The 17045-nt window shown below is 36.7% G+C and overlaps 1 protein-coding gene across 1 annotated transcript in view; it reads right to left on the bottom strand.

The window, feature by feature from the left end:
• Positions 1-16297, bottom strand: part of LOC109406160 (uncharacterized) — a 50495-nt gene extending 34198 nt beyond the window's left edge. Inside the window, exon 1 of the mRNA XM_029862593.2 lies at positions 15867-16297. Coding sequence (XP_029718453.2) covers positions 15867-15888 — 22 coding nt within the window. The 5' untranslated portion in view covers positions 15889-16297. The remainder of the gene's footprint in view (positions 1-15866) is intronic.
• Between the last annotated feature and the right edge of the window lie 748 nt (positions 16298-17045).

The following is a 17045-nucleotide window of genomic DNA, read 5'->3' as shown; positions in this document are numbered from 1 at the left end:
CCCAATACATCGCTTATGGCACATTGTTCACAGAAGAAAATTTTGAGATTTCGTGTAGTTCTCAGTACTTGGTCAGATTTACACTTACCAGTCTACCTAATCTATAAACGGTACTAAAATACTGACAAGGTTATTGCCCAAACAATGAAAATATATGTGTTATATCGATCTTTTGGGTGGCTTTCTCAGTCTTTAAGTCGAGAACGTGTTATACTTCAATATTTAGCGACGGCTGTAGGTGTTCTAACCGTTGGACTGTCGTTTAAAGGCGGCCAAGGCCGAAAATACCCCTTCTGGGTTTATGCAAAAGTGTAATTAAGCATTCCACAAATCAATAATAGCTCAGTCACTAAACAGAGTTGTTTTCAAATCTACCGGTACATGCGGTAACTTGTTCGCAACGGGTTGTATTGAATTCTGGTAGGTGATAACCTGTTAACATAACCAGTTCCCAAGTTGTTCATGTACTACACCTTAACAGATTACGAGAGAAAAAGCTTGCTCGAGATACACAAAATACGCGATTCCAGTTGGAAATCAACACAACAAGTAGCTCCAACAAAGTGGAGAAATGTGCTATCCAAATTGAACCTGTGAATCTGTACCAAAGCAAAACTAATTGAGCCATACCCGATCTTCATCATGGCGACGAGCTATGCACATTCACCCAAGCAAGTGAAAGCATCTGACCGAGAAGCCATTAATCTAATCTAGCCTGTCAGTCCTAACACTGAGTTGAATTTGCAATGCAGCAAATGTGTTTGCAGCCTACATGCATGCAGATAACCTATAAGGCATGCGCCACAAAGCTTCCGGTTACTGCATTGAATGACACTTAATAAATTGTATACGGCTTTAGGCCATGGCTTTTGGCGCCTCGGCGCGCGCCGTTGCTGGTATGTATACTTAGCAACCAGTATATCGTCGCTTTCGAACAATAGGGCCACAACTCAAAAATTGCAATTTTTTGAGGATTTGATAGCAAATGATAGGGATCTATGGGTCTCCAGTTAGCCTAGTAGTAAGGCTTTGGATCGCCAATCCGGAGACGGCGGGTTCGATTCCCGTTCCGGTCGGGAACTTTTCTCGACTGCCCTGGGCATAGTGTATCATTGTACTTGCCTTACAATATACAAATTCATGCAATGGCAGGCAAAGAAAGCCCTGCAATTAATTACTGTGGGAGTGCTCGAAGAACACTAAGTTGAAGTGAGGCAGGCCATGTTCCAGCTGAAACGTCGAGCCAGAAAGAAGAAGAAGAATGAATCTATGTAAACTTACATCTCGCAAAGATTCGTGGATTTTTTATCAATTTTGTGCAGCGGGTACAACTTAAAATCTGTAAACATTCTCAACAGCCGTTGAAAAACAGTCACCCAAAACGCATAAAATAGACTACCGTTTAAGACCTTCTCTCAATGATGTCACAATCGAGAAAATTAACATCTTAACCCTAGTAGGGTGTTGGGTTCAATATGACCCAGAAAGGCACGCTGAACGTACACAAGGTCATCGTTGTGTGAAAATCCTAACATCTTAGGAGGGTTAATTGAGAAAATGAAATAATTGTGAACGTTCATGGCCGGATTTAGGGAACGCAGGGGGTCATGGCCCCAGGTCCACACAAAATCTTACTACATGAATAAGAATATGGAACAAGAAAACAAGTAGTACATGAAACATTTCTAAGCAGTGTTGAGAATACTCACTAGGGAAAAGTTATACTCACTTGCTTCTATCTCAGTCCAGAAGCATGCTAACAAAAAATGATGTTTGAAGGGCTTTTAGATTGTAATTCACTCTAAAAGTTTTCTGAATAAAGTAAAGGTCGCAGACGCATACCAAAACCGTGAAACAGCTGTGAGCACACGGTGAGTATAAATTACACGAATTTTACTCACCTCGTACTCACAGCTCTCTCACAACTTTGGTATGCGTATGCGACCTTTACTTTATTTGGCAAACTTTTAGATTAAACCACAATCTAAAAGCCCTTCAAACATCATTTTTTGAAAGCATGCTTCTGGACTGAGATAGAAGCAAGTGAATATCACTCTTGCAAGTGAGTATTCTCAACACTGTTTCTAAGTTAGATTTTCATCATATTTAGGAATATGGCAAGATGCTTTTTATCAGCAAATAAGATTTCAAATTTCTTCCAAAACTTGTAACTATTTTTTCATTTGAACTAGTTAATCTTGTCCAGTTGCATTGCATAAGATATTTTCCGGAAATCCTGGAGAAAATCGTTGCCAGAAATCTGAAGAATGTTCTCTGTAGAATGGAGTGTCAAATAGTTCGTGTTTATTGCTGAAGAAAATTCTCGAAGGTATTCCGAAGATTTTTTACGAAGCTCTTAAAATAATTGCAGGAACATTCTTGTTTAATTGTGCCAGATGTGGAGCGGACCTGGTGTGATGGTTAAAACACTTGACTATCACGCCGAGGACCTGGGATCGAATCCCACTCCCGACAAACTCACAAAATGTGAGTTCTTCCTTCGGAAGGGAAGTAAAGCGTGGGTCCCGAGATGAACTAGCCTAGGGCTAAAAACCTCGTTAACCCTCTAATACCCAATCCCGCCTTTAGACGGGGTATAGTTTGAGCATTTTTGTAATTTTTGCTTCGTGGAAAATCTTTTTTTTTATATATTTTTGGCTGATATTTAGGACTGTTCTGTATATCACAAAATGGTTTTTGGTGTATTTTAAAGCGTATTTACATTTTTTAAAAATCATTGAAAAATTGAAGTTTTAGTCACCTTTTAGAAGTCATTGTTTATTTTGTATTGAATCGCTACAATTAACATATTTCAAATTTTTCCCAAATCATTCTATCCTTGTTTAATAGTATAAGGGAATCGAATACACTCTTAAATTATTTTCCTTGAAATTACACGGAAAATAAAATTTTCTGCGAAAAAAATTTAAAATAATAATATTTCAACAATAATCATAAAATCTTAAAATGTTTTCATCTAAAAAAATTCGTTCCCCAAATTGGCTTCCAGGAAAAATATAAAGTGTGTTCAAAAATAAAAATTAGAAAAATCAAAAACTGAAATTCAAGAAATCAATAATTAAAATTAATTATCTTCCAAAACATGTTTAAATCGATTTAAGATGACGAAAAATGATATTTAGATCAAAAATTAGTATTAGAGGGTTAATACAGATAAAAAAATGTGCCCGATATATTCGAAACCATTTTGAAGAATTTTCTTAGAAAAATTGCAAGAATTTCTTTTGGACTTTAGAAGTTTTGAGGTTCTACTGAATGTGTAATTTCAGTCAGCAAACTTATGACCTATAATTTGGAAGAGTTTCGATTCGAATTTATTTACAAAAACATGGTTGAGTCTTGAGAGATTTTCTTCAAAAAATGAAGATATATTTTTTATGGAATCTATAGATTCCTTAAGAATGTTGCAGAAGAAACTTGTGGAGAAATCCTTAACCTTCCTCACTAACGGTTTGGGTCAAAAATGACTTTAATGCCAAGGGAGGGTTAAAGACATCGAGAAGTTTTCGCAAACATTTTTTTTATAAAAATTGATCCGGGATTTCCATCAAAGATTTTCTAGACATTTCACCTGAAACTCTATAGCAAGCTAGTAATTCTGTCAGGAACTTATTATGGATTTTTGCTTGAGTTTCATATTTCTGAAATAAGTTGCATTATGAACATTATGCAACTATTTTTCATAATACAACTCATTTCATTATGAACCAGTTCGGAAAAGTTGGCCATTACGATACCAAAATGAGTTTAATAAAATAGAAATTATGATACTGAATTGCATAATAGTTATTTATGCAACAAGTTGCAAAATGATGATTTTTTCAGCACGAGTCGTACATTTATCCAACGAGGCTTGCCGAGTTGGATAAATACGACGAGTGCTGAAAAAATCGAGCTTTGCAACGAGTTGCATACAAATTTTTTTGGAATTACGAAAAATACCCATTTAGTGCGATCTTTTCTAGTTACACAAACATGTACCTTGCAGTAGGAACCACATGCGCGCGCTCATGCTGTCGGCGTAGTTTTTTGTTTGATCAGGTAGGCTCTGGTGTAGTACACACTAAGATCAGCTCGGTATTTTCCCCATCTTTTTACTGAGTTTTCAACAGCAGATTTAACTCGGTACACTCGGTTATCCCTTTTACTGAATACTCTGTAAATAAGTTAACGAGCTCTGCAAATGAACTGTCAAAAATGACAGATGAACGGTAAATATCGTTACTGATGATCGGTAAATATTGATTACCGAGTGTACCGAGTTAAATCTGCTGTTGAGAACTCAGTAAATAGATTTAAAAAATACAGAACTCAGCGAAAAAATTACTGAGCTGGAAAATCAGAATCTTAGTGTGTAGGCGTCACAATGATCGAGTTCTCGTTGTCAAACAGTTATGTGCAGGCAAAAGCAAAAGCCGATTCAGCAGCAGCCTCTACACTTGATTTGTAGTTCGAATCCGAATTGAAATTGTCCTGATTCGGATTCGAGCTGCTCAGTAGATGTAGAGGCAGAGGCTGAATCTTCGGAAGGCATGGTGGTAAGTTAAAAGTGCGTACGAACAAAAGTGCCGAAAAGTACTACTTTTCAACACTCTTAAGAGTGCCGAAAAGTAGTACTTTTCAGCACACTTGCATCAGGGGTGAAAAGTAGGCCAGTTCAGCATATTTCAGCCTACTGAAATGTTCTACTTTTCACAACGTAATTACAAAATAACTATTTTGCAACTCAGCACTATGAAATTTGATTCATACTAGCCGTATCACAACGGACTAGTTTATCCTACTATACCAAACAATTGCAATAATGCAATAAAGGTATTAGAAGTTTTTTGAGTGTCATCCTAAGTTTGTTTGTAAAAAAAATATATCTCTTAAACCATAAGAGACGAAAATGTTTATTGTGCCTTAAATTATGGAAGGACCGGGTTGAAATAAATAGAAACTTCAATGCGACTTCCAAATCAGTATGACAAATTTCCAAAACTATCAACACGGTGCCTTTTGAAGGCTTTCAATCTAATGTAAAAACTTGATTGTCCCAAACCCGATGTGTATATATTCATATTGACGACCCGCCGGCTATAGGTTGTGATTTTTTTTATCATCGTCTCCATCCGTAACCAAACGTTTTACAATTTTCTCGTTCCTAAATGTACATGTTTCTTAAAAAATATTTTCTGCCGTTTCAAAAATTTATTTACGAAGCAGGTGAAGGAACCCAAACTCTGTAATTTACGGCTTAAGCCTGGCTTAGCGCTGCTAAGCCACCTCAGAGCACCGCTTAAAATAAGCCACACTTAACGTAAACCGTAGCTTTATTAAACCGGGTTTAGAGGTTAAGCCGAGGTGAAGAAATTGAAAAAAAGTTAAGGGCGGACGGGACGGACGGGTAAATATCCGCCATTGCTCTGTTGCTACTAAGATGGTAATCTCAGATTCTACTTCATATTTTGCAACAAAAACCTATCATTGTGTATGCTCACTTGCACTGCACATGCTGATTGTTTTTCATCATCTTCAGTGCAATAGAACTCGAGATTACCATCATCAAAATCGCGAGTCAAATTGTTAGAAAGAGAGGCAAGATAGGAAAAATAACACGGCGTCCCGTTTCACCTTAAGTCCGTCTTAAAATGTTGCTAAGCCTGGTTTAAAATTTAAGCCCGGGTGAAGAAATCGGCCCTTAGCATCGTCACCCCCACCGACTTTTGGCTTTCTATACAAAACTGAGCGGTTGGTACGACATGTCCCCGCCTTAATGGTTTTATTGTCGAATCAATAACGCTGCACAGTAGACCTGGCCGCTTTAATGCTTGTAATGCATTTTCGATGTACTGCAAGCATTAATAATGACAAGAAAAATTGTAGAAGTAGTAGATTCTATCATTTTCCAGGATTCTTTCAATGAATGGCTGTGTATGTGTAGACTAGACTAGACTAGAAAGAAAATGTAACGTGGGTAGATCACCTTAGAACGGTGCGTTGCGGTGTAAGATCTACCAAATCAAATTTTGATCTTGATATTTACCGTATTTTTAAATATTCCAAGATCAAAGTTTGATGCTCTTTTCCTTGTGTTTTGTAGTATTTGTGTTTCAATGTACTGCTAATTGACATTTTATTTCAGCAGGATTCAGGTAAATGTATCGTACGATATAAATAATATTTTAAAAACATGTAATTGTGGCGAGCGTATCACTAATATGTAGCTTATTTGACGTACGATGTTAATATTATTTTATATTTCAGATTGTCAACCGAAGAATCAAGTAAGTCAACCAAATGCCAACAAGATGACGAGGAAATCAGGATGAATTGGGCAGACAACTGATTCTAAGCAGTCTAACAATGGTGTGCCTGAACGTAAACCAATCGTATCCTTTGGAGTTTACCCTTCCACTAACAACACCCAAATTCCCGTGACACCTAGGCCTGAGAGATCGTAGAGTTGTCTACATTTTTCATATGTGTCAAAAACTAACCATCCTTTCCCATTCCTCAGCAGTCGCCAGGACGTGGCCAGGGCAGTGCTCGACCATTGGAGGATTGCGTCAGTCTTGTCTAAGAGTCAGAGATTAGTCCCAAATCTCTGTGCCTTGGTTCGGACTGGAAGGAGGCAACCCTCATAACAGCGGTCTAGGACTGTACCACCTACGAATTTGTGCGACTCGCTTAATGCTAATGCTAAAGTTTCAGAAAAAATCCTAATGGAAATTCTGAAAAAAAACTATGCGGATGAATTTCTATTTTTTTTTCCTCTTCGTATTCCTTTTTGATTTAATATGCTTTTCGGGTTGTAAACATCCTGTCGATTTCTTATCACCAGCCTTGTTGGGGAAGTTAAAAAAACAGCTCTATTGTATTTTTGATCCCTTCAAGATCTCAAACTCAGGGCATGATTCTGAACTAAAAATCGTCCCCTTAATGCTAGAACTAGGTAACTCAAAAATCATAGTTTCGAGAAAAACTACTTTGAAAATTTTACAATTTTTCATGCAGTTGTTCCAAAGGTATGGAGCCTTGAAAATAGTTATTTTTTAGCATTGATTGCTTATTCAGCTTCTACTCTTTCTGCTAAAAGAAAAAGTATTGAACTATTTTGGTTTAAACCTTTGATAAAAACAACAAAATTTATTTAATGGTTGAAAAAAATTCGAGTTACCCAGTTATAGCACTCAAAATCCAACATAAATAATGGAGGAGATGTTCTGAGAAACCTAGTGTTTACCACTATTGATATCATTCTTTTCAGTTTTCTTGTTGCAGTATGCATACACATATTCACATATTGAAATTAACGTGTAATTACTGAATTTGCTAGGATGCCTGCTATATCACATGACACCTCAAAATGTTCATAAAATAATCGTTTACGAACAATCGCAGTTTTTAGCTTAATCAATACAAGTAAAATATTTTAAGTTTTAAAGCCTAAAATGATAAACAGTAGTAGATTTTCAATCTACTAACAAAAGAATAACTAGAAACATTTCCACGTCCAAGCGTCAGATAGATTTTAACCTGTGCGATTGGAAATAGATATGATTTTCTCAATTACCTAGTTATAGCACTCAATTCTTGTATTCTACACTGAGATACCGAGTTTTGAAAATGGTGAATATTTTCGTCGTTTATAATCGTATTTCATTGGTCTTTGGATATATTATAGAGCTCAAAAAGCTCGATAGAATGGTATATTCAACTCAAAAACGTCAAATTTCGAGTTACCTAGTTCTAGCATTAAGGGTACGAAATGATCACCAGCTTTCCGAGTTAAAAAAAAAACTATGAACTAACTTTTTTATGTATAATGAAGAATTGAATATGAGAATTAGTAGAAGATGATGTGAGAGCTCCCATTTTCCAACTTTTTTTTTCTCTGGAAATCCATATATTTTAAGTTGAGCTTCTTTTGCACGGAAGTGACGACGTTATTTATCATCAATCGTCTGTTTCATGGTTTTTGGATTAATATTTTTCAACGACTATTGAGAAAATTGACTGATTTTGAGTTCTTCCCTTGTTATATAAAACTGATCAAAATGCGCAAATCTCTCGTTTCTCGATGAATTTCGGAGTGGACTTGTGTAAAATGAAAGATTGCACAGATTTTCATAAAAATTCCAAATTGTTTACATGATCAAATGGTGTTGCATTAATATGTACTTGAATGAAATAAAATCATAAATTTTCCGGTTCTGTTTATTGTTAAATTTTGAATTTAAATTCAACAGTCATATAATATTTCTATATAACCAGACAAGCATAACGTTGGTTCGTAACCTGCTCAACACAATGCAGATAATTTTCTAGGCTATCAGAAAAAAAAAATCGAACACGGTGCTCACGTTTGCCAATGCAAATCTTTTTGCGAGAACAATGTAAAAAGGCCATCTTCATCGGCCACCCGACGAAGACGATCGCATAATAACCTGTTTCGTAATAATTATCCGTAACGAAAGCCAATCCACCAACGACGGGAGGGAAAATGTAGGCCCCACCGATCACGAGCTCTAGACGATCCGGCCAGCGTAGTTCGAACAAGCGTCTCCAAAAGCCGATCTCCAAACAGGATCAGTACGACGGCGGCGACGACAACGATGAGGTAACTTCTTGACTCCTTTCTAAGCTAACGTCAAGGTGCATCTTTGCCGTGCGAGTGCAACAGTGTTCAGCCTCTGCGCAGAACTACGAAAACTCGGGCAGTCGGGTGTAACATGGAGCGGTTAGACAAAACAAGAAAACATGTACACCAGTATACAGTACATCGGTACAGCAGAAGCTTGGTGCAGGAACTTTCCCACCATTATTACCGCCGCCGTTGCCGTTGGTTTTGGCTCGGAAACATTTTTCACAGCAAACGTGTGAAGAGACCCACATGCCCCGTCCGGCCCAACGAAGGCAGCGGGTAATCGATGGCAACGCTGAATTAGATAGAGACATCGAATAGGCCGCACCTGCCGCTGCTGGCTGTGCTGTCTGGGCGTCGATACATGGGAAGACAGCTGGGGGTCTGTTTGTTGTTACTTTTTCCTGCATTTAAATTTTCTATGAAAAGGGAAACCCCTACGTAATGACTTCTTCTTAAATTTCCGCCCGGTTCAATCTTCCTGAGGTTGTAATCGTTCCATTGTATGCATCAACAGACTTAGCTAAGTGCACACATGTCTGGTAGCATCATAATAGCTAAATGGCATCGAGCAAACAAAAATTTAGTTTACGTAATATTATGAGGGGTAATTTTCAATAAGGAAGTACTTGAAAACGTCTAACTTAAGTATTGCGAAAATAGATTCCATACACAAATATGTATGGAAAAAGCAAAAAGTTAACGATTGATCGTCGCCAGTTACGTCCCCCATCCTAAAGAATGATAGAAATGTCACTATACTCGAACTACAGTTCTTTCCGATATCCACACTGAAAAATTGGGTAATCATCGATCCTCTTGAGGCCTGAGGATACACATCAGGGTCAACTATTTGATAAGGAATGAACAAAACATCTGTTTGACACTGGTGAAAAATCGATCGAGTCAAACAACATGCTTGAGCATTATTTTTATTCGAATGCTAGGCTCTCTAGTTGGCCAATAGATAAACAAGTGAATTCATATTTATTTTTTAAAATGTATAACTGTAGAAGTTTTCAAAGTAGAACACTAAGTTCGTTTTGAGGCAGGCTAAGTTTCGGCGAGAGTGTAAAGCCATTAAGAAGTAGATACAGAATGACTGCTCGTTAATGACATGACAGGTGAAAGTTCAACCACTCAAATAATTGCCGTGACTGTAAAGTCACGGGGATGATTAAATGTTATACAATTCACACAAAAAAACAACAAAATGTTATGTCCAGAGTAGATAGTATCAGGCAATTCGGCGAAGGTCATTAGGTCGTTAGGTCAAATCATCGCTGCACTTCTGTTCTAGTTGTTGAAAATAACATAGTTACGTGCCGACTTGGTGTGTGGGTTTTTGGTTCGCGCGCAAGCGGCATTCACGCGGCAAAAGCTGTGTACAACCACTAACCAGCGCTGGAGATAAATGCACATGATTGGTGAGTTTGTTTCATGCTATTATTTTATTGTGAAAAACCAATGAAAGAATCAATAACATGAAGTTTTTTTTTAAATTATAAGTGTGATAAGCGTTAAATAGTATATTTTCTGAACATACTTTAATCAGTCGGTCTGTAACTGAATCAACTCCATTGTTATAAGGCAAGAAATGTGTAATTATCCAGAAACTTTATTTATTTTGGTTCATGTTTTCGTGGGCTTCGTGGCCGTGGGGTTAGCGGCGTCAGTCGTCTAGGCGTTTCGTAAGCCTCGGAGTGCGGGTTCGATTCCCGCTCCAGTCGGAGAAACCTTTTCGTCAGACGGAAAAATCTCCGTTGGGCCACTGGGTGTTCTGTGTGTTGTCCGTTGTCTCGTGTATGTAATGTTCAGTCTGTGCAGCCCCTGGCTGAAGACGGTGTAGTGTCTTTTTTTTATATAGACTACCTTACATATGTACGAGTTACAAACGCCTGTCAATCTCGGTATTGGAATTACGCGAGCATTCGTCAATGATGAGTAATGCGTATATACCTCTATTAAATTATCTGCAATCTTATTAAGTATGGTAACGCAAGACAATAGTAATTTTTAAACTCAACATAGCGATCAGTAAGCGATATTTATAAACACCTACATAGTTTTACCCGTCCAGTGAAACCACAGTGCGTGTTTCGGATTTTAAACATTAGCAGTTAGTTACACCACAGACAAACAGACGTAACACTCTTCAAAACAGCTTGGCACATGCATTTAACGATCAACTCAAATTTCATTTGCTTTGCGCGATCGTTCCACCAGAGGCGCTAGTGTTCGATCGCTTTGACGTTAGCCAGTGTACACGTTGCTGAATGATGCAAACGATAATTACAGGCAATTTGTGTAGTTCGGTGCGTGTTAGCAAAACGTCAAATCGAAAGGGAAGTGAAGTGAATTTCTTTAAATCTACTTTGTAGATGCTTAAATTTCATTCCATGCTGGAACATCTGCACATTTTAGATCTGGAACGCTTATATACAGCTATTTATCTGCATATATTGGTCTTATAATCAACACCCACATATTTCACGATTGGGTTCTGATCAGGACAACAATCTGGCTATTCCATAACCTGAATACGAAACCAAGCTATGATTGCTCAACTCATGTGAACAGATACATTATCATGCTGAAACGTCTAGATAGTTTGACGATGTTGAACGCTGTCCTACCATCAACCCACTCCGCAAATTCCTTGAGGAGAAATAACGTGATTCTTTAAGTAAATCTCTCTAGTACGAAAAGAAAACCTTCCGATCGATTCATGCTGACTATCTTTTATATATCTTATCTATTAATCCGAAAAGATTATCTAGAAAATCAAATAAGCATTAAAAAGCTATTGAATCATCAAACAAACAACAGTTAGCATCTGAATATTGAAGGTGCCGTCAAGATAGAGAGAGCTCGAAATTAAGTACCTATTTGAAAACCTCCATAACTAAGAAAAAAGTTGGCACTTCATCTTTCCAGAGTATTGTGCTTTTAGGAAACCCGGTCTATTAACTTTCGAGAATGAGTATACCGATCGACATATGAAGTAAACGTCTAGAAAAAAAAAACGAGACAGTATCAAGAGAGATGTCAAAATGAAGTGATTTCGACCTGTAGAACATCAAAACTGTACTGTCTGTGCGAACGGTCAACTTCTTCCTCTGTCCTCCTGTTTCCTACTGACATATTGCATTAGATCTTAAAAAAATATGACCACATTATGAAACCTGTTAACGAGAGATTTTAAGAACTGACTAATTACAATCTCGACACTTCAAAATATTTCTTTTCTCAACTTCAGATAAATATTTTTCATGCGGCGTAATACATTACATGTCATTACACGTCAATTGTCGAAAGAAAACTTAGCACTGAACCGACAACAATGCGTTGATTAGACACAATTAATTACACAGCATAACAAAAAATTACTTTTTGTCTGTCTCAAGAGCAAACTTATGTGTCTCCGAAGAATTTTGGGTCGCTGAATCCGAATCCGGGCTCAGATTTGCTCTAACACGTCACAATTTTGAGCTATACCTCAATTTATAGGGCAAAATATGCGATTTTGGGCTTTTTTGACAGAAAGTCATTGAGCAAGGAAATATTTTTTAAGCAATCAAAAGGTTAATTGGTCAATTAACATCTAAATTAACGAATCATGCAAAATATTTCGTTTTACCTAATCAAATTTGATAGTTTTAAGCGATTTATGTTAGGTACGATATTTCCCATACAAGTCACCCTCCAAAAGTTGCATGCAAGTTTTCATACTAACTCAAAATGCTAAAATCTGTCAAATTTGATTAGGTTAAACGAAATATTTTGCATGAGCCGTTAATTTAGATGTTAATTGACCAATTAATCTATTGATTGGTTAAAAAGAATATTTCCTTGCCTCATGGCTTGCTGTCAAAAAAGCCCAAAATCGCATATTTTGCCCTATAAATTGAGGTATAGCTCAAAATTGTGACGTGTTAGAGCAAATCTGAGCCCGGATTCGGATTCAGCGGCCCAAAGTTCTTCGGAGACACATAAGTTTGCTCTTGAGACAAAAAAAAATGTTGCGCTGTGTTATTTACACGTTTTGGACCTATAGTCGTGAAACAAGGAAGTTTTAGTATTTTACAGTTTTCTGTGTGTACATCAAGTGAATAAATAAAATTTCACTGGAATTTGTTTAAGGCACCTGGATAACTATTGTGGTCTAGTGCATAAAATGATTAGTTGCACTTTGATTAAATAACAAATAAATTTTGGTTGAATCTATAGTTATGGAACAGAGTGTATTTTTAACTTTACTGTTTCTCTCATAAAAACTGTCTAATTTCAGGTTTATCAGAAGGAGTTCGCCTTATGACTGCTAATTTCCAAATGCTGTGTAGGAAAACTGCTAATAATTCCAAAAATAATCCAGGTTTCGGTATGAATTATGTAAGGCCACTTGTATTAGGGAATTGTAAATCCAAAAGAAAAACGATCACAGGGAATATTTTTTTCTAAAAAAAATACTTTGAATAAAATTATGCTTAAAAAATAGCGTGAATGGACAATAAGGCAATACGTTGATTATGGTCTTGTAAACCATATTTGTCAAGAGTTCAATGTTGTAACTTGTTTTGAGCATATCTTTGAAGAATAGAAGTTTGTTTGTTGTGGAAATACCAACCCGTATATTGTGAAATTTGCAAGTAACGACGATAATTGGTTTGTGCAGAAGAAAATTGGTGTAATTCATGCCAATCAGATCGGAATTTTATCTTAAGGAAATAAAAACTGCAATTTTTTTATTTTTCCTACAAAATACAATAGATAAGCTTCATTTGCTTCTTTCGACATTTTTTTCTAGGTTAATCCGTTTTTGATCTGCAACCGGTTGTAAGTGTACCGATTCTGTGCGCAAGCTTTAAAATACAATGTTCAAATCTATTTTGTAAAAAAATATACATGCCAAAGCATCTTCGAGCTTAGCCTAGTAACACCCCATAATAAAGACGGTATTCGAATTTATTACAACTCTATTACACTTGTTGGAAGGACCACCACAAACTACTTTTCTTTTTGCTCTAAAACTAATATTATACCATAATTTTTCGAAAAATAGCAATTTTCATATTTTTTTAAGTTAAAGACTGAAAAAGAATTTCAAGCATTCTTGACATCAAAAAAAATATTTGAATTGAGCTCAAATACTTCAACATGTACTCTTATCCTACCTTACTCTATACAACTAATGTGCCTTCATATTTATTTTATTATAGATGCTATTTTACAATGTTTCAGAAATTATAAATACCCTAACGATTGACTGCCATTTGAATTTGAACACAATATAAAAAAAAGTTTCTTCCGGCTCTTATGGTAAACATTCTAACGAAGCAAATAATTATCAACTTTATTAATGTGTCTTGTAAAAGTTAAAAAGCAGGCCTCTGATAACTAGATGATTAAAATTTGAAAAATATCCAATTTCCAAACGCAATGAATATTACTTTTTCGGTATGAAAAGATATTTCTTGATTGGTCAAGTAATTTTTACTGAAATATTGGATCAAGAACCATAATTACGGGCCTTCCCAATGCATTTTTGTTTTGTTTCAACACAGGTAGCAACAAACGTTAAGGAAACGAATATCCTATTAACTGCTTACTGCATTCGTTTTTATGATATGACAAGCTTTGCAATCTGAAGGATCGAATTAGCTGAAAAAAAAATCAGTCTAAATTAAATGTGTTCACAAAAGCTGTTCAGAAACTGTGTGGTAGTTCTTATGTTCCATAGAAACTCTTTAAAAATAGGAAATTTGATATCAGGAAAAATGTTGTGCAAACGCCTTTATCATTTTTTCCCAGGTTTTGATGAATGCATTTTATGGACAACTTGTTGAGAAAGCGAATATGATAAAAGACATGCAAATGCAAATTTGGAGAACGAAGTTAATTGTTAGAAAACTCGACTGTTCCTCAAAATATCATGGTAATTGAAAGGGAATACAAAAATTTGGATCACAATATGCTGTATTCTGAAAGAATTTGGTAGAAATCATCAGAACAGTTCATTTTTTACAAACAAAGTGTATTTGTAGTTTCTGAAACAGTCTAATTAGCGCTATACACTTACATTTGAATACCGTGTTCGGTAATTTTTTGACAAAAAAGAACAGTTGAAAACAGCAATAATGGGTTGTTTACCTTTGGCACACAATTTTGACAGTTGGTGTACTGGGCCTCAGTAAAATCGATTACCGAAACTACTGGAATAGTTTTGCTGTTCTAATTTCGTCAAAAAAGTACTGAACAAGCCATTCAGGATTGAAGTCTTATTTTTCTTTCCTTCAAACTTCAAAACTGTGTAATGACCCACAACTAAAAAAAATGTGATTTTTCAGAAAAAAAGAAATCTCGAAGCACATACTACTGGTTCACGTATTGATCTTAACATTTGACAAAAGTAAATGAATTTTGATTATTGTATCCTGTTGTTGGCCTGAAGTACTATCTGTATCATGGATTGCTGTTCTCAAAGACTATTGAAAAAGTTGACTGATTTTGAGTTGTAAGCTGATGAAAATAAGTAAATCTCGCAATTCTCGATGAATTTTGAAACGGGTCATAGTGAGATGAAAGTTTACACAGCTTCCCATCACTCGCCAATAAAATCTCAAAAATGACAAATTTTGAGTAGTGTCCCTATTACTGCAAACCGACGATATATCAAGAAGTCCAGGATCATAATCGACCACAATACCACTGTTACCAACATAACTTTTTCTCGTTTGATGGGATCAGGAATCACTTTCACTAATTCAATTGCAATATTGCTTGATCGAAACGAATATTCGTCACACAACACACAATTTGTCTTAACTTCAACACTTGAATCACGCCGACCAATTAGAAAAATATGAAGTCATTCTGAAACGGGTTCAGCGAGTTTCCCTTGGTCACCTTGATAGAACGATTCTGGCATGCCTACAGCTATGTGAAAAAAATGCCGCTTCCAGCATTCTTTTTTACTTTCTCTGCGGATGCAGCTGCTAAGCACTAAAGAGCTAGAGCGAAGCAGATTTTTTCATATAAGTTTCACAAATTGGCTACTGCTGATCACTCCACCTCAAGTCAAATTTTCAACTTCAGGTCTTTGTTCTTCCTTTCAGCATACTTCGTTTTCAATGCATTTGTAATAAGATGCCCCACGTTTCATTACAAAACAGATTACAGAATGTACATTGTTCAGCAGAATCAAAGAACAACTCACCAATGAACAATCTTAACCACATTTTCACGACCGCTTCAGACACTGCGCACTCGATTATTCCTCAAAGTCCTTTCCGACAGCAACTTCAACGGCTCCAAACAGTTTATTTTTCCCAACACCGCGAAGAAACACTCCAATCAAACGACTTCAACGACACGGCTTCTGGACGCGGATTAACACCACCTCGCTAGGTTTTCACTACTTTTCTTGGGGAACGAATTTTCCGACCGACATGCTTCGCGCATGTCTACCAGCGCGCAAATTAGACGGATGCAGCTCTGTACTTGGCATTTATAATATAAGAAATCACAAATGCGCGTCTCTGTGCCGTGTGCGGTCCGTAGAATTGAGCACAAAAATCCGAAACATTTGCCGAAGCTTTCGGGGTCTCAGAGAGGTTAGAGCGCGCCGATGTGGTTGTTTGCTGTTGTAGCCCGGCCCGTGCCGCGTTGTGCCACTGCGTTGGAGAGTCTTGAACCGCGAGGCGGGCGCTCGGCAGACCGTCGTCGTCGTCGTCGTTGCGAGAAGAGAACAACGACGGGTTCGGGCATCCTTTGAATCGAAAAGCTCTAATATGCTAAGTGCAACTCTAGGGGTTCGTGAATCATTGATGCGGGGCCAAACAGTATCAATCATGACTATTCAAACGGAATTATAAATAGAATCAGAATTTTCCTGCAATATAAATCTAAGAACAAATCAGTTATATTTAAGAGACGTTTGACTCAAAATTTGTTGTAGGTGTATTGTACAAAGCTGATGATATCGCACAAAAGGGAAACATCTGAAAAATATAAATTTTTTGAATAAGCTTTAGAAAATTCGGGCTCCTGAATCACACTCTACTGAATTACTTACACTGCAGCTCATAATAATTATGATAATAATTATTGATCGGACAATCGCTTATCTATATATATAAAAATGCAGTGGTATTCGTGGGACCGTACATAACTTGCGAACGGAAGGTCCGATTTTGGTCGTCTTAGTTTTGTTCTGTTAGTTTTCACCCAAGGAAGGTTTATGAGGCAAAAAACAAGGAAAAATTGAGAGTTTTTGAAAATTGATCTTCCTTGCACTTTGACCGGGGACTTGGTCTTGGCTAGAAACTTGAAACGTCAAAAAACGCAGTAGGCAAGACAAAGTTTGCCGGGTACAGCTAGTTTACCTACAAAATTG

Source organism: Aedes albopictus, chromosome 3 (assembly GCF_035046485.1).
Source record: "Aedes albopictus strain Foshan chromosome 3, AalbF5, whole genome shotgun sequence".
Classification (NCBI taxonomy): domain Eukaryota; kingdom Metazoa; phylum Arthropoda; class Insecta; order Diptera; family Culicidae; genus Aedes; species Aedes albopictus.
This window is presented reverse-complemented; position numbering and strand designations above follow the sequence as displayed.